Below are 22,142 nucleotides of genomic sequence, written 5' to 3' on the forward strand. Positions count from 1 at the left end.
ACAGATACTGAGCCAGACTGCACAGGAACAAGTGGAATTATTTTAGTCATATTATCATATTAAATTTAGTCAGAATATGAGGGAACATGATTTGTTATTTTATACTATCTAACACACAAAATCAATAAAAATGGCTGATTTTGCAGAAGAACCAATGACTGATGAAGCCCCTTGTTAAAGACACATTAAAAAGAAGCTATAGCTAAAGCTGGAAGCTACAGGATGCCTTCAGGTGATCCTGGATGTGACAGACGGTGATGATGGTGGCATAACAAAGATAAAGCACTGTCAGCTCCTGATGAGGAACTTCAGTGTATCATCTGTTCACGCCTCAGTTTGCTGTGATCTGTGCATTGTGGTTTTGTCTGAAATTAAAAATTAACTTTCTCCTGAGGCTTGTGTTCGACTGTTCATACAGCGGTTTAGATTGTGTTCACAGTTTGTATCATATCTGAACTTCTCCTTTAAAAACCTACACATTTTTATAGATGTAAAAAAACATGAACCACATGCAGCCTCAACCCTGAGCCTCAGACACAGCGTTACACCAAGAAAGAGCAGCTGATGCAAGAATGGATCAATCAGCTTTTATTGTCACAGAGTTCAAACTGCAGCCACACAGAACGTCGCCTCTCCTTTACAAGCCAAATCAAACGTAGCCTTCTATAAAAATGTTCCTACAATAAATCTGAACTCAACTTCAGATTTACTTCAGATGCATCAGTCTGAGCGTTTCCTCCTGAGCCTCACCTGATCTACTCTCTGCCTCTGATTTCTGTCATATGATGATTTAACACATGAAACTAATTCCCATATTATCTATGAGAACTTTCTGTGCAGTGTTTCATTTAAAATTGTTACAGAAACAATCCAGAAATCTCCAGCAGCAGCTGCTGATGACACACTGAACAGATGACTCCTGACGTTGTCTCACGTTACTTCAGATCTGGACATGCAGTCCAGTATAAAAGCACTAAAAATTATCTTCACAAACTGCATTAAAGGGATACTTAACGCTTTTTATTAACTGAAGGACCATATCTGTGGTTTTTGCTCGTTAGCAGACAAACATCAGGTAAAAGAAAGTTATAAAGATTTCATATTTGACCTCCTCACATCTGTTTAACAACTGTCTCATCCAAGTCTTCTGTTTACTTCTTCCACTGGATTATCCTCAAACTGTCACTGTGTCAGTGAGACTGAAGAACACTGTGACCAAACAGCGTGTGCTGGAAAATGATTTACAGTGAATTATGTCTAAATGCTACTCTAAGATGCTAAATCACTGGCATGGTCCTTTAATAAAACCTATTCTTTATCTAGCACAAACTCTGAGCTCAAACCCCCAGCTGTCGTCACCCTGGTTGACTCTTTCCTCTACTTCTCTTTGGGCGCCATGTCGTCGCCACCCGACACATTTCCTTCTTCGTCCTCGTCGTCGCAGACTATCCCCTTCAGGTAGGAGCGCTTGAACTCCTGGAACACCATCTCCTCCTCCATCTCACTACAGACAGCAGCAGAGGGAGCAGACTTGAAGTTTACAAGTTCACAGTTTTGGAGGATGTGGACAAATTGAACGATAAAACATTGTGAATTTACTGCAGATCTGATGGATCACAGAGACCCGTCCACCACACTGACGGACAACATATGACTCCTCTGAATTATCTGGGAGGATATCGTTTGAAGAAAAGCCTGAAACTGGGAATACAGAACTGGATAAAACACCTCTGGAACCAGGGACTCCTCTGACCAGTCTCCCTGTAAAGTTACATCCAGTTTAACCTGAGCAGAGATCGACTGAAACACAACAACTGAAACACGTGGGGGAGTCAGTTTCTTAAATCTTCAGGTTGACTGAAATGTTTTCACCCAGGAAGCATGAAGAAACAGGGAATCAGAACAGGAATCAGGAACAGTCAGAGGAGAGCTGACAGTGCAGGGATTTGAACAGGAGCTGACGGAGGAATGAAGGACTAACAAAAACAAAGAGCTGATGAAGGGATAAAAGATCTGGGAACATGAACCCGTCCCTGAATGACCTGAACAAAGCGGCAGTGGACAGAGGACATTTGTCTGTGATCTGTCCTCACCACAAACGGTTCACTCATTCATCCACAGCTCCTGACAGACTGATGCTTCTTTTAGAGTCAAACAACATTTAAACTCTACATGTGTTGGAAGAACATCTTACCTTTCCTTCACTGTTGGCAGCGACAGAGACAAAAAGACAGGAAGGTTTACATTCAGTCTGACTGTCCGACTTTCTATTATCCATTAAATCAGAAATGTGGACGGCTGCAGACGTACACAGCTGCCATGAAACACACCAACAAACAGAGACAGATGTGAGTGTGTTTACCTGCATCAGGTTTAGGATGCATCAGTTTGAAGGGAATCTCCAGGCCGACCTCACTGCAACACAAAACAGATGTTTCTCACTGGGTTTCATGGGTTAATGATGATTCATTATGTCAGATACATTTGTTTAACCAAAGAAAACATTAATAAATATGCATTATTCTGAAAAAATGTAAAACCTCAAAGGTGTAAAATGAAAACTAAAGATTAGCTGACGTAGTATTGAGCAATGGTAATGAAAGCACAGCAAGTCTCGAGGATATAAAACTGTAGTTTTCATTAACTTGTAATTTAAAACTTGTGAGCCTCTGTCAGACGCTAAACTACATTCTGTCATTTCCTAACTTTCATTTAGAATAACATTTACAAACTGAACAGGTGCTTGAAAGCAGTTGGACATGAACTCACCTTGATCCCATCATCCTGTGAGCGTGGCAGAGAACAAGCAGAAACAAACACAAGCAGCTTTGATTCATGGGAAATGACAGTCAGGAGGCGGCGAGTTAACAATCAACCCAGAGTATGAAAAAAGAACCATGTCACCCTGCACACGTCCAGATCCACCATGTTACTGCAGAGCTACACACACACATTTAAAATGACCAATGACAGGACGTCAGATTTCCTTCTCTGCATTGATTCATTTCTGTTCTCAGGTCTGTTCTGTGGGAACTAAGCAGCTGTCTGTTGGGTGTTTCAGGAGATTTCATGTGTGACACCACAAAGATCCAGACACTCTCTGCTCATGTGACAGCTCAGTGGATCTCACTCACATATGAACCTGTATGGACTCACACACACACACAGAAACTGACCCTCCAACGATGAGCTTCACCATGACTCTGTATGAAACCATGATTCCCAGCACCTCCTTCTGCACCCCCTCCTTGATCCTGAGAGAGAAGACAGAGATCATTTAAACAGAGTCGAATCCTGAGCTGACATTTCAAGTCCTGCAGAAACTTTTCAGGCTGAAGTCTCAGATTTTTCCCTCACATGCTGGATGATGCCAGGTTGGTGTCTTCATGCTTCAGTTTGCCGTCCAGAGCGATGCCCCTCCTCTCCCTGTTGTTGGCGAGCAGAGGAAGGAGCTTGTACTCTTTCTGCAGGGTCGCTCCGGCGGACACCGTGTCCCTGGACACCAGGACAGTTACACATTTAACTTTAGTAGGAAACAGAACAGAGAGGATCTGATGTTTAAACACTCAACAACAGACAGGTGTGTAATAAACCAGGAAGTGTACAGAGATGATCCTGAGTCATCCTGACTGCTTAAGAGCACAATCAAAAAATAAAACAACTGTATATGAACCAAGGGGGCGTCTGTATTTTTGCCCAACAGAAATCACTTTATTTAGAGAAATATTTAGAATTTATGACACACACCACCTTTATGGATTCATGAAAAAGTCTTAACATAAAAATCTCCTGCGATTTACCTAAAAAACAGAACGAGTTGTAGAAAAAGGGTAGAGCAAAATAAAGTTACATTTATTATCCTATATATGCTTATATATTGTAATATCACAACTGAAAAATATTTTTATCTGAACTAAACAACTAAACAAAAACCAAACAAAACACTGTGTCAGGTAAATATCAACAAAACATACGGTCTCATGTTGATGACATAACCAGCAGACACAGTAGATTCATCATAGGGAAAAGTCAGCAGCTGTGTGATATACATGACTTTACTGAATCATTTTTTTCTTATTTATTTCGGATTCAAAAACCTCCACCCTGCCTCCGGCTGCAGAGTTTGGTGTTGTGATTTCCTGGAAAAGGTTTTTCTTGATGAATCTTTGTTGTCACATTTCCTATTTACGTATTTATCAACCAGCACATTCCTCTGATCTGTGTTCCACCTCAGCCTGTAGCATTTAGCTCTGCTGCACCTACACAAAGCAGAACTACAGGTGAACGTGGAGACGCCCTTACAGTCTGCACACCCACCTCCTAATATCTACACAATGAAATCTGAAAAGGAGTGAAATAACCACCATCATCATCCTCATCATCATCATCTCACAGAGACTGGTAAAACTGTCAGTGGGAGTTCACTCCAAGTGTTGAAGTATGGAAACAGTCTGTCAGTGAAGGTGTGTGTGAAGGTGTGTATGTGTGTGTCAGTATCAGGATCAGAAAACGACAACTTCCCGTCCTCCCAGTCCAGATTCACTTTGATCCTGTGGAGCTTCTTCTTCACTGCGAGAACAGTGGATCGAAGTGATGAGGAGAAGGTTCGGTATTTACCATCACAGAACCATACGGACCATAATCCAGACAGGATGGCTTCTTTCCTCTGGACAGACTCTGCTGCCACACCCAGTGACCAGTCTGGATTGTCTCCAACCTCAACATCCCAGCTGTGAGTCCCCGAGTTAAAGCCCTCAGAGCCCAGGACAGAGGTGTACAAGTCAAACCTCTCTGGATTGTCAGGAAGTTGCTGTTTCACTTCCTGTCTCACAGCAGTCAGATCCTCAGAGAGAGAGAGTTCAGGATGAGCAGAGTTTGGATCCAGAACCACAGGACTGTAGGAGACCATGTCCTTCATCTTGTTCCAGATGTTGAAGGTCAGGTTGCCCAGGTGTTTGGCCTGGTCTATCAGAGCTCCTGAGAGCAGCTGGTGATCCTCCAGCAGGGGGCGCTGCTGGACTCTTTCCACTGCAGCCTTGTAGTTGTTGAGGAATGAGACGTCTTCAGCTCTCAGCTCGTCCTCTGTGGCTCTGACTGTGTGTGAAAGAGCTGCTATCTCTCTGCTCAGAGCCTCCATCTTCTCCTTCATCATCTGACTCTTCTGCTCCTCTTCCTCCCTCAGTGCAGCCATCCTGGCCTCCTCTTCCTCTTCTAGAAACTGGTGAAGCTTCTTAAACTGCTCCTTAATCTGCCTCTCTGTGTGTCGGGCCTGGACCTTAATGTGTTCTGCTGTTTGATCAAACTCCACTTTAACTTCTTCTAAACTCTTTAACTTCTTCTTTAAGGACTCCAGAGTTTCCTGAAGTTCCTTCTTGTGTTGTCGTGCAGCTTCATCGATGGGTCTGAATCTGTGGTTGGAGTGTTTTTCTGAATCTCTGCAGACGAGACACACTGGCTGCTGATGGTCCAGACAGAAGAGTCTGAGTTTCTCAGAGTGCAGACTGCAGAGACGCTCTGAACCTGCTGAATATCTCCGGTCCCTCCTCTGTAAGATGCTCTCACACAGGTTCTTCAGTGCCAGGTTACAGGGCAGTTCCCCCTGTGAAGATATTTTTTTACAAAGCGGACACTCGTGGATTACTTTCTGTGTCCACCAGCTCTGCAGACAGCCTTTACAGAAGCTGTGGCAACACCACAGGATGACAGGATCTTTAAAGATGTCACAGCAGACAGGACAAAGGAGGTCCTCCTCTGAGTGGGAAGCCATTTAGTCTGAGTGAAACCTGGAAACAGCAGGCAGTTGGTTCAAAGAGGAAAGCGGTCAGCCACCACGTCAGTCCGTGCTTTAGAAAGTTCCCTGAAATATATTTTTTACGTTCAGTCTCGCAAAACCTTGAGTTCATTTAATCTCCAGCAGGTTGAAGAGGCAGTGCTCCAGGTTTCCATCTCTCTGTCTGTTGGCAGTGACGGTTTCTATTGAATGAATCTCAAAGTCCGTCAGTGACTCAGTGGTTTCATGAGTCAGCTAAGGGGTGGAGCTGTGGTAACTGAGCAGGTAGAGTTTCATTCCAGGTTAATGGAACTGCAAATGTACCAACAAATAAGAGCTTGGTACCAAGCAGATACTGGGTGTGGACTGATTTTTTTGACAATGTCAAATGTTAATAACGTCTAAACTTTTTTTTATCTTAGGAAACTTGTGTTTCATGAATTAGTAACCTCATATGTCTGAGTGGCCCGGCCAACAGTTTGTAGAAATGTCATCAACCTCGACTGCAACACGCCAACGTGGCGTAATAATGATTTTCTTAAAAACACAATTGAGGTTTTTTTCCTCCTAAAGTCTTTAAAGGAAGGTTTTACTCTCAGGTTTAGCTCAGATCCCAACAACATCACTTAGACTGCTTTAGTGTGGAGTTAGTTCATTTTGTTCTTTACTGTATATTGAAATTTATTTCATGTTTTTGTCGAAAGCACGAACTAGAAATCAAAGAAACGTGAACCAGTAAGACTTCTGTCGTTTTATGCCCAAAGCAATCACTTTATTTAAACAAATAAACTGTAAATGGATCATATTTTGCTTTAAAGGGCAACATCGTGGATTAAATCAAAAAACACTGCGTAACATAAAATCATCCAAGATTTAACCTCAAACAAAAGACAAGTTGAGGCATGAGAGCTGAGCACACACAGATAAATACAGCTTTAAAATCTAGATTAGGAAACAAGTTAGTTTAGTCAAGTGTGAACACAAAGAACAGCTTGTTTCAAACTACATATCTGAACGTAGAGGACAGTGTCTTTACAGAGCTGAAGCCATGTGTGTACGTTTGATTTGTTGGTAATAATCTTAAAACTAGTGGTTTATTAAACTAAACAGCTCGTCCATCTCCTCCAGCCAACATTTCACTGCACTGACAGAAGTTAAGATCTGAGCTCTGTGAACGACAAACACAAGAAGACGATCAAACAGGTCTGAACAGTTTATCCAGATGATCTGAAGAATTTAGTTTACAGGTCAAACTGACGGTGACGACACCTGAATGTCTCTGATGATCCCTCAGTGATAAAAATGATAATTTAACTTATTCACTGTTGTTCAGATCAAGCTTGTCAGTTACCACATCTCTACCTGTGTGAACAGTCACAGAAACCTTCACTGGCAAAATCTTCAACATGAGATTTGTCATATTCCAGATATACGGGAACACTCTGTCAGTGAAGGTGTCGGTGAAGGTGTATATGAGTGTGTCAGTGTCAGGATCAAAAAACTGAAGTTTTCCTCCCTCCCAGTCCAGATTCACTCTGATCCTGTGGAGCTTCTTCTTCAGATGGAAAACAGTGGAATAATGCAGAGTAGAGTGTGCTTTGTATTTACCATCAGAGAATCGGATTGTCCACAATCCAGACCACAAGTGTCCTTTCCTCTGGACAGACTCTGAGAACACGCCTACCTCCCAGTCTGGATTATCTCCAACCACGACGTACCAGCTGTGAGTCCCAGAGCTGAACCCCTCAGAGCCCAGGACAGAGCAGCGACTGCACCTCAGCCTCTCTGGATTGTCAGGAAGCTGCTGTTCCTCTCCACACCTCACAGCAGTCAGATCCTCAGAGAGAGAGAGTTCAGAACGAGCAGTGTTTGGATCCAGAACCACAGGACTGTAGGAAACCATGTCCTTCATCTTGTTCCAGATGTTGAAGGTCAGGTTGCCCAGGTGTTTGGCCTGGTCTATCAGAGCTCCTGAGAGCAGCTGGTGATCCTCCAGCAGGGGGCGCTGCTGGACTCTTTCCACTGCAGCCTTGTAGTTGTTGAGGAATGAGACGTCTTCAGCTCTCAGCTCGTCCTCTGTGGCTCTGACTGTGTGTGAAAGAGCTGCTATCTCTCTGCTCAGAGCCTCCATCTTCTCCTTCATCATCTGACTCTTCTGCTCCTCTTCCTCCCTCAGTGCAGCCATCCTGGCCTCCTCTTCCTCTTCTAGAAACTGGTGAAGCTTCTTAAACTGCTCCTTAATCTGCCTCTCTGTGTGTTGGGCCTGGACCTTAATGTGTTCTGCTGTTTGATCAAACTTCACTTTAACTTCTTCTAAACTCTTTAACTTCTTCTTTAAGGGCTCCAGAGTCCACTGAAGTTCCTTCTTGTGTCGTCGTGCAGCTTCATCGACGGGTCTGAATCTGTGGTTGGAGTGTTTTTCTGAATCTCTGCAGACCAGACACACTGGCTGCTGATGGTCCAGACAGAAGAGTCTGAGTTTCTCAGAGTGCAGACTGCAGAGACGCTCTGAACCTGCTGAATATCTCCGGTCCCTCTCCTGTGAGAGGCTCTCACACAGGTTCCTTAACACAAAATTACAATAAGGGAAATCCTTTGAAGATCTTCTCTTGCAAACTGGACAATCATGAAGCACTCTGTCTGTCCACCAGCTCTGCAGACAGCCTTTACAGAAGCTGTGGCAGCACGACAGGATGACGGGATCTTTAAAGATGTCTTGACAGACAGGACAGCACAGATCCTTCTCTAATCTAGAAGTCATTTCGTCTCTGTGTGAAGCTGGAAACTGGAAGCTCTCTTCCTCTCCAGAGATTCACTCAAAATTAGTTTGAGTCTTTCTTCCTGTCAAACGTCAGTGTGTGGAGTCACCAGCAGCTTGAAGAGGCAGTATTCACAGTAGTGGAAAAGGTGAGTTTGTTCTTGAGCTTTAGTTTTTATCTGGTCTTGTAAGTGTGTCCCTCCTCAGTGAGATAAAATAATCATTTTCCTGGTTCCAGGTCAGTTGTTGCTTTTTCGGTCCAGAGGTCAGTTTTATATCGTACAATAAAACAATAATGCTCACAGACCAAAATGTTTCACGTGACATTCTGTTAATGTTCACTGTAAAAACAGGATGATAATAACTTAACTCCAGTGCACTGTTTTCTCATAACCCAGCACATCAATGTCTAACGCACAAAATCTGATTTTTGACTCAGATAACCAGCCAAGTGTCTTCATTGTGTTAGTACACAAAGTGCAACACCTGTAACACTTCACTCTGGTTTTCTTTGCTGTCATTGTTCTCTGTTTATTTATCTCACCTTTCCAAAAGCCACTGACCACAGGAACTGATTCTGTATTTCACTAACTGGAGAAACCTTTCTAAGGAGACTTTTGTGACTGAACTGATCACACAAAATTTTCTTCATTATGGACGCACATCTGTACGTAATTTCCCCGAGGGAGTCATCCCAAAGGGATCAATAAAGTCCGTCAAAGTCTAAGTCTGTAATACTGCCACACTGTGACTTACAGATGTGATAACGACATCTCTCTGTGTAACTGTGTAACCTGTTGTGTGTGTTGATCATTACCCATACTCCTCGATGGCCACAGATTTGATGTAGGTGTCATTGGAGTACAAGACCACAGAGGAGATCTGATCCACTGAGGAGGACAAGAGGAGACACGTGGGCCACATTTACACCAGTTCTGATCCTGCACAGGCTTCATGCAAATGTAAATCAACCTCCTCTCGTCACGGTGAAAACAGTACGAGCAGTAAGTATCATGTTTACCAGAGACGATGATGTTCTTGATGTTTTTGTTGGAGTTGTTTGTGATGTTGACGTACACCTTGATGGTTTCACCGTGGTAGTAAAGCTAAAAACAAGAAAAAAGGTCAGAGGAGGTAAACATCAACACACAGTGGATGGACTCATGTTCCCTGTTAACGGTTACAGTCACTGAGGTGACGAGCCTCACGGTCAGAGTTATAAAACACTGTTTATTAAAGGACAGAAAAGGCAGCACTTCTCATGGTGATAACGCAGAACTGATGGGTCTGAATCACACAGTCACAATGTTTTACTTTGTCATTTGAGATGAAGCTCTAATTGTGCAAAGTCATTGCATATAAACCACGAAGAATTTGATCCACTGAGATTTTAGACTTCAGCAGATTTAGAAAAAGTCCTGCTCTTCTGACTGAGGCTGCCGAGTGTCTTCAATGTGACACAAACTGACTGAAAGAGATTCACTACACTGCGTGTTCAGTGTATGTGAAGATACAGAGTAATATGAGGTAACCCACCTCTTTGTCCAGACTGGCCTTGACATGCAGTGGTTTGTCAGACATGACAAAGTCCCGGGTGGTTTCAACTGAGGGCGCCACTCCCTCACCCTCTGGGGCGTACTGGACTTTCCTGAGCATCAGCTTCACTGAGCTCCTGTTGGACAAAGCACAGAAAAAATATGTCTAAAAATTCAAACTTGCAAAGACTGAGTGAGATTTACTTTCTTAATAAATGGACCTAGAAGGGCCTTGTAGGTTTTATTTTCTTTATTAACAAACACAGACGATACAAACCTCCAGCTGCGTGTCTTTTGTTTCTCGCTGTCAGGACAGATTAGCTCAGACTCACCGTTTGCGGACTTTAGCGTCCTGACTCTCAGCGCTGAACGCTTTGATCTCAAACTCCACTGCACATTGCTGCAGACAGAGAGACGAGGCGTCGCCTTCATGTGACATGTTCACTTCATCAATAGCAGCTGATGGTTTGAATCTTCAGTCAGGATCTTACCTTGCCGACGTCACTGGGCGCTGGCTGGAGAGCCACTGAGCAAGGCAGGTTGTCAGGAAACTGTGAAAACAAAAACATGTCAATCATTCAGTCACTGCTTTTATAGCTGGTACAAGCAATCAAACACACTTCACTTTAAAATATCAAACCCTGATCAAGTAAATCAATCACAGATAAAGTATATTTGTTGTAATACTGATACAAGATATCAGTGTGTATTTTGTATTTAATACTTAAATAATTATCTCACCACCATCCACAGTTTACTTTAATGTTGTGCAGCTTTGAGTAGATGATGTATTTCCTCTCAAAAATGTGTTTTTAGTCTCCATACAAGCTACTTGCTATTTCGCTGTGGACATTTGTGCATTTTCCTGCTTAAACCTGTTTATATTTCATCTCAGTGAGACTTTAAATGTAGGACTATAGCTTGGGATGGAGTATTACTCTGCTGTGTTTCTACTGACTGACTGCTGAACACTGAGCTGAGCACCTTCACCCAGCCCGTCTCTGATCAGCTGCTTCTGACTCTCACCTCAAAGAAGAATGGGTAGGCATTTTCTCCCAGCTTGCGCAGCAGTCGGGCCTGCGTCTTGGTGTGGATTCCTTTCTCACGGTCCTGCAGAGGTGGATACACCTGGCGGGTGGACAGGAACAGCTCCCTGCGGAAGGCGATTCCCATCACATCCATATCATCTCTGCCGTAGCGAAAGGTGCAAGACAGGGTGACGAACACTGGAGGGCAGCGGAGAGACAATGTGAATGTCAGGTGTCTTTTTAACCAACATGGTAGAAAAAAAACTCATTCTGTTTATCCAAACTGTGCTGAAACACACAGAAGTTCATTTCAAATTCAAGTAGAGATCCCAGAGAAGGACAGAGACCGTCAGATCTTCATGAGTCACACAAACAGGTGTGCTGTGGAGGTCTGAGCAGCATCAAAAGAACCAGGTTCCCATAAAATATGAGATAAACTGTATCCTGAGCCTGGATCAGCGTCCTGTGATGGTGCTGAGTGACGTAAATGAAAAGTGTGTTTGGGTACTGACCTTTCCTCCCCTGCAGAGCCTCCAGGTCAACGAGGATGATGCCATCTAGTGGAAGAGAAAAGTCAAAGCTCTTAAGAAAAGAAAAAGTTTTTTTTTTTTTTAAATGATGCTGCAGAGCTGTGGGTTACACTGTGCACACTACATCTGATCGAGCCTTTTTAGAAAAAATGTAAAAACTTGAGTGCGACTTCTGGTTTCTGTCCTGATGGTGGAGGATTGTTGTTGTCTTTTGGACGAACTCACCCACTGGATCAACACAGTCCACATGGTCGACAAAGTCTCTCTTCCCCATGTAGACTGCGACCTGAGGCAGGAGGAAAGGCACGTCTGTAAATCCTTTGCATGCAGGGTATTTACACACTTCATGAAACTAGATTTAATGCTTCGTAAGAACTCAATAAGAAAATGGAGATTTGATTGGAATTTGATTTGTAATTTGATTAGTTAATAAATTACCAAAAAGTATTTATCAAACAATGGCAATTAATTTCAACGCTCTCTGACACAGGGTCAACAAAAACTGAACATCATCAGCATCACACAGGTCAGGTTTCCTGCAGACCTGTTGCACTGGACTGCTTTAGATTGTAAAGGTGTTCCTAATAAACTGGCAACACAAAAGCAGAGTGATGTTATCAGCTGTAATCTGACATAAAGCTGTCAATCACACACGTGGCTCAGTGCAGCTCACGTTGTTGTGACTTTGTGTTGACCTCCTGAGGATCAGTCAGACGATCAGCTGAACTGCTTTACTGAATTAAACGCAGCGAGACGGAAAATTTTACTCAAAGGCAAACATCTGTACACTAATCCACTTTATCTGATGTCACTATCATTACTGCTCAACAGGTCTGAGTAATAACCATTTAAAAAGACAAGGATGGTGATAGCAGGTTGGTCATCAGGGGTTATGAATCATGTAAAGCATATCATGTGCCTGCAATCTAAGATATTATATGTAATATTTTCCTTTTCCTCATGGCCGTTCAAAGATTTATCTGAGACACTGCAGGTTTAGCAGCAGTTAGGAGGGGTGGCTAGAGGGTGACTTTTATCCTTCATGTGAGGAGTTTCCCTTGTTTCCAGTCTTGGAAATCGATTCCTCTGAGATGTTTCACTCACCGACTTGTCCTTGCAGACCTTCTTGAAAACAATGTTTTTTGGACTCATGTTGGTGCAGATCGAGGGCAGCGAGTCAGCAGTGCCTGAGAGGAAGAACGAGACGGATTAAAAACCTTCAAACATGTTACAGTCGAAGCTCTGATCATGTGTTTCTCTGTTACAAACAGAAGTTTCATTTAATCTGACATAAACTGCTATTCTAACTACATTTAAAGTAACACATTTGGAGTTGACGTCATTTGAAAGGTGTAGAGCAATGCCGGCAAAATACACCTGCATAAGTTAAAGTCAGCATTTGTCCCTCATGTGACGACAACTTTATACATTCAACAGTGCATAATACAACTTAAATAACAATACACATTGAACAAGAAATGGCCCTGACTGTAGTCAAAGCCTTGAACCTGAGCACAAAAGATACAACTAACAGACGGAGGCACTGATCCAAAACAATCACAGCAACAACACTCAAATAACCCCAAACAAACTACTGTTTATCCCACAAAGACTGATGTTCAGGCTTCTCATGTGTAACCAGTGAACAAATGGTGCCACTTTGTAACATTAGTGAAGGTTAGATTAAGCTGACCAGATGACAAAATGAAGCTAGCTAGCTAAGTGGTCTTGTTTGGTTTAAGACTCTCTCATCAATGGCAGAGCAAGCAAATAGTCAATTAATCCATTGGCTAATGGGCAGAAAAATAATCAAATATTTTGGTAGTAAATTGGATATCTATAGATCTGAGACAGATCAGAAATATTTGAACTGAAACATAGTGATCTCAAACTGGGCACACTTCCTTTTTATTCTTTAACAGGGCAGTAAAACTGATTTGTGCGGGTGGTTAGAACCTGGATTTCTTCCTGTTTCACGTATAAAGAGTGTGAATCTATTCTGGGAGGGAATCACAGAAAACAGAGAGTAGTCAGAGAATCATCAGTTTTCTTCAGTCTCCAGAGGTAGTAAACTCCTGATAGTTACTTCACTGTAGGCTCGACTTATTTTTGATAAATGTGAACAAATACAGGACAAAAACAATGACACTCAAGTTGTACCCACAATACAACTCTTCACATGAGTGAATTTTAATGTAGCATTACCCAAAAGGTCTTGCAGACCTTGAGGTGGTCGTCAAACATGGCGACCCTAACCCAAACTTTCTCTTATTCGTAGCAGTAGCAGCCAAAATCTGCTTATTTAAACGTCTGCTAAGCTTCACGTTAAGCCTTCGGCTCTGTACCTGTGAATGTGCACCTCCGAAATATTCACACCTGAACTTCCACATCGATATCTGTCGCCCGATACAACGTCTTCGTGTTTCTAAAGAACAGTAACAACCTACGGCTTTCAGTGGAACTACTTTTAACAAAGAAATAGTCCCAATGAAAACTGTTCAAAGCGCGTTCTGTGGATTACCAAGACTAACCTGTAAATGTAACCTAACTGTAAATGGTTGTTTCTGCTTCAATTTTAACCCTTTTTTAAATTCACGTGAGATCCGAAAAAAACGAAATTAATTTCCCCTCTAATGTGCTATGGCGGAGGTACAAAAAACAGAGCCAAAAACACCAACACCTGTATCTGCGGTCATCGTCAAAGATGGAGCTTTAGCGCCCTCCGGTGGCTCGAATATGAACTACATATCAATTATTAGACTAATTAAATACGACATAGTAATTTTGTCCTAGAAATGTATTTCTTTTTTTTTTTTTAATCAAGGCCCATGCAAGAAGTGCTGCTGATATAAGTGAAAACAAAATCAGCTTTAGTATATGTGAACAAAACAGAATATTTGAATAGATGAATGATTTCCTCTTGAATTAATTGAGTTGAGATGACAGCAGATTTAACTGAACGTCTTAATCCTGTTAAAACAGTCTCAGATGTGTTTCACTTCTCCCCACAAACTAACTTCATCTCTTTTCAAAAATTTGGAATCAACCATTTAAAAAAAGAGAAAAAATATCAATGATAGTTTTACAGATCACATAATATTTTCAGGAAACTGGTGTTCACAAGTGGGAAAGACTGCATTCAAAGGCAGGTGTTCTTAAAACAAAAAGGTCATAGAAAATTACAACTGTATATTTCTGTTATTTTCACATCTGTGCTTACACCTGGATTTATATACATTTCTCTTTTATTCTTCCAGCTTGCTTCCTTTGGCTGCAAAAACATCTCCATCCCAGGTCACGTCTAATCAAGTCAAGGCCAGAATATCACATTTACATTGACATTTATCTCATGAAATGAACAATCTTTCCTTAACTTCTCTGAGTCTTTCTGTTTGGTACTGAGTTGAAGTAATACTATTGTCATGAAAAACATTTAGAAACACATTTAGATTCAATGAACACAACATACAAATCAACTTCTTTCAAGGATTTCCCACAGATACACAAATACTTTCTTGGTTCTAGTGATGAGATGCTATGTTAGATTTTCAGAACAGAAACAGAGAAGCTGTGTTAGAGTGAGAATGACTCACCTGTGTCACAGAGATGGAAGGTGTGCTGATGAATCAGAGGAGGAGAAGCTCTATATGTAAACACCTGCTGTCCATCACAGCCTCCGTCAGCTCCGTCAGCCAATCAGGTGACCCGGCTGTGAACTTTGACCAACCCCCCCCCAATGCTCAACACCCTCCAGCCCACACAGACCACAACATCCAGACAGGACAGACAGACGTGGACTTCCTGTGAATGAGCCGACTGAGAGGATTGAAGCTGGTTCCCCCTCAGTCAGCACAACAGACCCAGATTAGAGAGAGAGAGAGAGAGAGAGAGTTTATGGGTAATTGCAGCCTCTCATGCTTGTCTACTTTTTCCAATTTCTGTTCTTTATATGCTTCATTTTTTGTTTGAATTAATCAACATCAGCATTTGGAACAGCTGAAATTATTACAGGTTTTCCAATTTGGAACAAATCACAGGAAGAACAGAGAGTACTGTATGAGTTTATTCAGTGGAGTTAATACTAACAATGAAAATATGACTAGTTCATCAATAAATAAAAAAATGTAAAGGTGTATTTGGGACGGAGGGTGGACGGTCTTTGGGCGGAGCCTGGTTAGCTGTTTCCCCCTGTTCCAGTCTTTATGCTAAGCTAGGCTAACTACCAACCATCTAAAGTTTTCTCTCTCAGAAAGAAGGACACAAATTTCCTAAAACACTGTGATTAGACTAATACAGTCACAGGCAGGAAGTGGAGGGAAATTAAACATCTCTTTGTTTGGCTGAAAGGAAGCAGCAGCTGTAAACTGTGAGTTCATCACGTCTGAATGTCGTCGGTCTAAACTGTAAATGATCAGAGGAAGGTTTGTTTCAGTGTGAACAGGCAGAAAAACTAAAGGAAAGAAGTTCAGACTTTTGACATCCAGAGTTTGTCCAGACACAGACTGAAGGTTGAGCAGCAGGTTTGATCCAGTCCACAGTGTGTGTGTGTGTGTGTGTGTGTGTGTGTGTGTGTGTGTTCCTATAGATAGAGTGAGGCTGTGGAGCTTTAATCCACTGTTCTGCCTGTCAGCAGGTGTCAGACAGAGGTGGATTACTGCCCTGCACCGAATTAATCATCATTATTACACAGGAGATTACAGTGCGCGCACACACACACACACACACACACACACAGTATGCACATGCAAGAGCAATATGGTTGTCACAGTTTTCTTTAGTTTTTAATTGACTTTGAGCAAACACAAAAACACACTCACTCATTTTTTTAATGTAACACAAACTTTATTCAGAAACACAATCATCAACAATCATCTACAAAGATTCATCTGCTCCAATGATTTAGATTTAGATTCATGATTTCATCTCAAAAACTCTTCAAAACAAATAAGAAACTAAACTGAACAAAATTCTGCAGAGGACATGTTGTGTACAGTGTGTATAAGTGTGTACAGTGTGTATAAGTGTGTACAGTGTGTATAAGTGTGTACAGTGTGTATACATGTGTGTGTGTGTGTAGTTTGTGGGTCTGTTCTCTTAAAGGTTAAAAGTTTAGTTTACATTAATCAGGAGGTAAAGTTTGGGCTGAGCCTTCAGAAAATAATAGAAGTCTATAGAGTACAGGCAGAACAGTGTGTGTGTGTGTGTGTGTGTGTGTGTGTGTGTGTGTGTGTTCAGACGTAAGCTCGGGCTGAATCTGGATCTGACTTTGCTGTAGCTGTGTAGACCTTCTGTGGTGGGTTTCCATAGTAACCTCTGCAAAACAAGAGAGAGCAAATTTATAGAGACAACATGATGCGTTATGATGTTTAGATATAAATCATATAAAACTGTACAGACACTTGTTTTATCACGGTCAGTGCTAGAAAGTAACTGAACATGAACTTAGCTCAGTTCGTCATAAGTTGCCTGAATATTTCCACACAATTTATCATCAACAAATAAAATATGATGCAAAAAAAAGCAGAGTGGTGAAGAGAGAGGACGGAGAAAGAGTGGTTAAAAAAACAGAACAAAGGTCAGGTGAGGGTGTGTGTGCACTGACCCTTTCTTGCCACCAGCTGACGTTCTTTTACAGGCGCTGCAGAGAAGAGCTCCACCCAGAATGGCCAGAGAGGATCCACCCCATCCCATGTAGAGACCAGCACCCAGCTCGAACCTGCAAACACACACCACAGCGTCACACAACACCCACGATAACTCATCTGAAACCAGACACATACACTTACACAGGGCTGTACTGTGTCTGAAGGACGAATCTTTTCATGTTTCACTGACTCTTTAAACTGCAGAAATCTACACACCTCCTGATACTAAGTTTTCATTTAATTCACTCACTTCACGCCGCCGAAGAACGGGTTGTTGAAGTCTTCAACGACCCTGAAGGCGTACCAGGAACAAGCGATCATACAGCACAGACCTGCAAACACACAACAAACATCAACACAACATGTTGAGAGTTTTAAATCTGTGTTCTTTCCTCTCTGACCTGTGCTGATGATTATTAGATAGGACAGATCAGAGACAGTGTTTCCTGGTCTGCTGCCATCTGAATTTGCTGTAATGATTGTTTTTTTAAAGTGATGGATCACTGGCTGAAGAAGAACTCGTTAAGTCTTGGTGCTGATGAGGTCAAAGATTCAGGTCTTTCTTTCGTCAGTTTCTCAGGAAATAATATTTGAATCTTGAAGCACAGCTTTCTAGGTCACCTGTAGATATTTTGTGGCGTCATGACAAAATGGAAATAACATCTGAAATAAAAGAATGAAATAAAAACATAAAAGTGATTGAAGAAAAGGAGGAAGTGGAAGTAATATGTGTGTATACAGGACTCAGCTGTACAGCTGCAGTCACTCATTAACTAAATGACTTCTAATGATCATAAAACACTGCTTCGCCTCTTTATGAGTCTCTGAGAGTTCAAATAAAATCAGACGTTATATGATCCTGACATCTTTATGATTATTATTATTCATTATAATTATATTTCTCTCTTGTTATTTGTCTTAAATGTGCTACAGTACTTTGCCTACAGGATAAAAAACACTTCCTCCTATTTCAAATTAAAAACCGACACATCACACATCTTCCTCTCGTTTTCCTGCTCGAGGATGAAAACACCTGTAAGTTACATTTTCAGTGTCCTGCTGCAGTCATTTTACAGTGTGGAGAAACAGATTGTACAGCTTTGTTTATGTCACACGCTCAGTGTTAATCCATCACAGCTTTTACTGCTGTAAATGAAACTTCACAACATGTCTGGATTGTTCTGGACAGAGGAGACTGTTCTGAAACTCCTTGTTGAAGGAGACTCAGTGTGAGTTGAGAAACTCACCTGCGAGCACGCTCATGATTCCTCCGGTGACGGCGAGCTTGGCCTTGGACTGGTCGGTGGCCGAGCCGATCTTGATGCACTTGAGTCCGAGCATGGCCACGATCATGGTGCCGAGGCCGAGCAGCAGACAGATGATCATCAGAGCCCGACACGCCTGGATGTGAGCTGCACAGAGAGGGACAGATGTTATCACCACATCACTGAACCATCAACAGACTGAATCATTTTAGAATCTAATGGCACCAGACAGAAAAAAGACAGTGGATTTGATACAAATGACCAGAGTCTCTGCTCTGTTCATGGAAATAATATCAACTCCAGTGTGACACAAAAGAGCTGAAGAAAGATGTGTCTTAATTTAAAATGAATAATGAAAAATGACACTGAGCTGAGATAAAGACTGGACTGGAACCTTTAAACATAAATCCTGACTGAAGCAAACAAAAACTAGTATCTGTGCCATATTTTATGTATTAATGTCATTTTTCAAGAAAAACATTATAATCAGAATAAATCCATAATATTGTGACAAAATGGAAATAAAATGTGATTTAGCTTTAAGACAAATCTTTATCAAACAACATCGGAGCTCTGTGGATTTACACACACACACACATACACACACCTGTTAGAAACACTGACTGATGAACACTTGTTTAACTTCTTGTTTAAAGTGTTTGAAGAAAAGGAGGAAGTGGAAGTATTGTGTGTGTGTGTGTGTGTGTGTGTGTACAGGACCCAGCTGTACAGCTGCAGTCACTCATTGACTAAATGACTTCTAATGATCATAAAAAGCTGCCGCGCCTCTTTATGGGAGTTTCAGGACAAACAGTGAGGGGGTTTCCATGTCGTATAAAAATGACCACACTGACCAGTTCTTAACTGAAACAGGTGCAATATTTAAGATTATTGTTTTCTCCAGTGCGTCAAACTAAGTCTTTTCTAAATCGAGCTGTCTGACCGATCACAGACTTTTATTTTCAGCTGGTAAAACAACAAACTCCTCTTCAGTTCAAACTCACAGAGTTTTATTGAAAACACTAATGGAAACTCAAAAATCTAAAAAGATCCCAAACATGGGCTGAACTTTGGGGACATGTGTTCAAAGTGTGTTAAAGTTGAGGTTTAACCAGTCGACCTAAACAGGAATAATCTACGACCAAATAAAATGACTTCTTAAAGCCAAGTGTAGACGTAACCTGAATAAATACAGATTCAACTGAGTGAAGACAAACTAACATGAAAATAAAGCAACACTGGACTCAGCAGGCGTTTCCCTCCATCTTACTGTCAGTGGAGGAGGAAGCTCAAAATGGCGTCCAGAGGATCAGCTTATACGACACATTGTGGGAGGAAAAACAAATCTCCTGACAAACGAACTTCACTGTTGTTAAGTATGAAATAAAAAGAATCACATTGTGAGTGGAGATGATGAGGTGGTCGTGTTTTCTGTCCAAACTCTGGTTGATCTTCATTTGATTTTTAGGCGGGAAACTCCTCACTTCCACCAACCTTTGGACGACTAATTCAGAGACGGTGCCACATGGCAGGTTGGCCTACTTTCTGTGGGTTTGATAAGCTACTGAACAGAAGAATTAAAATAAGGTTCAACAGAGTTAAAAGTGGTGGGGATGTAATGGTTGGCATTAGCTGTATTTTTGACGTACTTGCTTTCAAATCCTGAACTTGGGTTCATCACTGATTAATGATGAATTAGTTCATGTCTAACATTAGTACTCTGTACTCTAACTGTGTACGAATATGTCCCTTATTTTAGAAAGGAAAAGTTTTAAAACTCAGTGGGTCATTGTTCTAGTCTCACCTGGGAGGCCGAGTAGCGACTCAAAGTCCCGACACTCGGCGATGCCGGCGCTGTTCTCAGCGCAGGAGTGCCACAAGTTTTCAAACTGCCTCTGGGAGATGATAACGCTGCCGGACACGGTGGAAATCTTCCAGTAGTCGTTGGCCAGCGCTGCTCCGGTGACCAGCCAGCTGATTATACACATGATGAACCCAGTCGCTTCCAAAGCCGTCGACATGATGGCAACTTTTCCAGAAAACTCTTGAGGTGAAAAAACAGAGACGGGCACAGGAAATCCAACCGAAAAGAAAATGAGGCCTTCAGGTCGAACCTTTACTGAAGGCGATGAAAGAGTCTCAGGGCGCAGGGCTCGGTCTTCTGAGATAAAACCTTCACAATGAATTCAGGAGCAGTTTGGGTTGTTGGAGACACTGGTCTCTGTCCTTCAGTTAATTCTTGTTAAGCTGACGTCTGTGGCTCTAGCAGGAGGACTTTACACTCTGCCAGGGGCCATAAACTGCCGGGAGCCGCTCCCTGTTGTCCCCCCCCTCACCACCCACTGGTACTGATCACCATGATGATGACAGTGAGTCTTCAGCCACACCTTGGACAACCCTGAAACCATCCACGGCTCTGAATACAAACTGTATGATGACAGGAGTCCTGCGTGGCCCTGAAGTCATATATATAAACAAACACCTGAGTCAGCACAGTGAACCTCAGCCACAACACGGTGCTGTACCGGGTTCAGAGATGCTGCTGAACACCTGGTCGTGGGTGGAGTATTTCTAGTGATTAAAAGGACATTTCCACTTGGTGGGCTTTCTGTTGCTTTGGTACGACAGTGACTTTAGGTCATTGCTAAGGCTTTTGACATAGTTGTTGGGGTGTCAGAGAGAGGCTGAGTGTGCAGTGTGGTTGCTGTGGGGCATTTCTTCGTGGTTGGTGGTGTCTTCAGGGTCTAACTGAGCTCTCTGCAGGATGTTTGGATCGCTCACTGATAATTGCAGCTACGTGTTTGTTAGGACGTCGCAGAGAGATGCTTGCTGCAGTAAAGGTTACTTAGGTAGTTGGGTAGTGGGTAATGGGGTATTAAGGTGGTTGCTAGGATACAGTAGGTTGTTGCTAAGGTGATTCTGTATAGCTACTTCCCATCAGTGTTGATGTTTTTGCGAGTGAGTAAATGAGCCGATGAAAACTGTGTTGGAAATGAAAACTAGGTAAGAGAGTGAACAATAATAAAACACAGATCCCCAGTGAGCTGCAGATTTACTGTGTGTTTGTGCTGTGATATTATAGGATGGTGTATAAATAGGACACAAGTTCATGACACAACATTTCTATATCAGGCTCAGCTCTGTCAACTGTTAAAAAACTGTTTTCCCTTTTTTCAGCCCCGAGTCTCTGCAACAACCCTGAGGCTGTTTAACTGACCACTGTCCATCCTCAGTGCACATTAGGCCACACTGACAGAGAACACTGACATTCTGCTCTGATTTCCTGATTGGATTATCACATGACATATTTCTAAACAGAGAGAAATGAATTCTGCACAAATATATAAATTCCACTCAAAAGAAAATCTAAATGAATTTGAACAGAGCTAAGATAGAAACTGAAATCGAGGGAACCAGCAGCAGTTATTACCATGAAACTGAGATAAACATTTTACTGCAGCGACGCTGCTCAGCGTCATTCACCCTCTCCATTATTCTGATGCTGCACATTGAACAATCTGTGATGAAGGTGAAGTGAAACTCTGTTTGGTCACACTGAACCACAAAGTGAAGTTCACCCTCTGGGAACAGGAGAAGTCAGACTGTGAAGA

The 22,142-nt window shown here is 42.1% G+C and overlaps 3 protein-coding genes across 6 annotated transcripts; all 3 read right to left on the reverse strand.

Annotated features, from left to right (window-relative positions):
- Positions 1 to 549: 549 nt before the first annotated feature.
- Positions 550 to 14,183, reverse strand: saga (S-antigen; retina and pineal gland (arrestin) a). Of its 3 annotated transcripts, XM_018674945.2 has the most exons (16): positions 13,967 to 14,183; positions 12,726 to 12,808; positions 11,847 to 11,907; positions 11,604 to 11,648; positions 11,090 to 11,289; positions 10,555 to 10,614; positions 10,396 to 10,463; positions 10,065 to 10,200; positions 9,550 to 9,634; positions 9,346 to 9,418; positions 3,358 to 3,495; positions 3,177 to 3,254; positions 2,770 to 2,784; positions 2,363 to 2,415; positions 2,195 to 2,204; positions 550 to 1,504 (listed from the first exon to the last, which is right to left on the reverse strand). In XM_018674945.2, the coding sequence occupies exons 2-16, from the start codon at positions 12,771 to 12,773 to the stop codon at positions 1,378 to 1,380; spliced, it is 1,197 nt and encodes a 398-aa protein (XP_018530461.1). In that variant the 5' UTR covers positions 12,774 to 12,808; positions 13,967 to 14,183; the 3' UTR covers positions 550 to 1,377. The 3 variants fall into 3 exon arrangements, with proteins under 3 accessions (XP_018530461.1, XP_050926199.1, XP_050926200.1); XM_051070242.1 differs by lacking the exon at positions 2,195 to 2,204 and having other exon boundaries at positions 13,967 to 14,168; XM_051070243.1 differs by lacking the exons at positions 2,195 to 2,204; positions 2,770 to 2,784 and having other exon boundaries at positions 551 to 1,504; positions 13,967 to 14,157.
- On the reverse strand, positions 3,688 to 8,761 carry LOC108882450 (nuclear factor 7, ovary). 2 transcript variants are annotated; one of them, XM_051070238.1, is made up of 2 exons: positions 8,040 to 8,761; positions 3,688 to 5,275 (listed from the first exon to the last, which is right to left on the reverse strand). In XM_051070238.1, the coding sequence occupies exons 1-2, from the start codon at positions 8,529 to 8,531 to the stop codon at positions 4,385 to 4,387; spliced, it is 1,383 nt and encodes a 460-aa protein (XP_050926195.1). In that variant the 5' UTR covers positions 8,532 to 8,761; the 3' UTR covers positions 3,688 to 4,384. The 2 variants fall into 2 exon arrangements, with proteins under 2 accessions (XP_050926195.1, XP_018530465.1); XM_018674949.2 differs by lacking the exon at positions 8,040 to 8,761 and having other exon boundaries at positions 3,688 to 6,276.
- Positions 14,184 to 16,441: 2,258 nt separating the features above from the next.
- Positions 16,442 to 20,808, reverse strand: cldn15la (claudin 15-like a). Its single transcript, XM_018674965.2, has 5 exons — positions 20,336 to 20,808; positions 18,514 to 18,678; positions 17,517 to 17,598; positions 17,224 to 17,337; positions 16,442 to 16,934 (listed from the first exon to the last, which is right to left on the reverse strand). Exons 1-5 carry the CDS (start codon positions 20,550 to 20,552, stop codon positions 16,853 to 16,855), a joined length of 660 nt encoding a protein of 219 aa, XP_018530481.1. The 5' UTR covers positions 20,553 to 20,808; the 3' UTR covers positions 16,442 to 16,852.
- Between the last annotated feature and the right edge of the window lie 1,334 nt (positions 20,809 to 22,142).

The sequence above is a fragment of the Lates calcarifer genome, linkage group LG4, assembly GCF_001640805.2.
Source record: "Lates calcarifer isolate ASB-BC8 linkage group LG4, TLL_Latcal_v3, whole genome shotgun sequence".
Classification (NCBI taxonomy): Eukaryota; Metazoa; Chordata; class Actinopteri; family Centropomidae; genus Lates; species Lates calcarifer.

Bases quoted from the DNA above. Each gene is read 5' to 3' on its own strand.
- LOC108882450 (XM_051070238.1), bottom strand. From the start codon at position 8,531: ATGACTTCTAGATTAGAGAAGGATCTGTGCTGTCCTGTCTGTCAAGAC. The intron at 5,276-8,039 runs GTCCAGGCCCAA...GAACACATTAAG, and splicing joins AAACAGCAGAACACATTAAG to GTCCAGGCCCGACACACAGA.
- saga (XM_018674945.2), bottom strand. From the start codon at position 12,773: ATGAGTCCAAAAAACATTGTTTTCAAGAAGGTCTGCAAGGACAAGTCG. The intron at 11,649-11,846 runs GTGAGTTCGTCC...CTCTTCCACTAG, and splicing joins GGACTGTGTTGATCCAGTGG to ATGGCATCATCCTCGTTGAC. The intron at 3,255-3,357 runs GTGAGGGAAAAA...CTTCTCTCTCAG, and splicing joins AACCTGGCATCATCCAGCAT to GATCAAGGAGGGGGTGCAGA.
- cldn15la (XM_018674965.2), bottom strand. From the start codon at position 20,552: ATGTCGACGGCTTTGGAAGCGACTGGGTTCATCATGTGTATAATCAGC. The intron at 18,679-20,335 runs GTGAGACTAGAA...CTCTCTGTGCAG, and splicing joins GTCGCTACTCGGCCTCCCAG to CTCACATCCAGGCGTGTCGG. The intron at 16,935-17,223 runs GTCAGTGCACAC...CTTGTTTTGCAG, and splicing joins TCAGCTGGTGGCAAGAAAGG to AGGTTACTATGGAAACCCAC.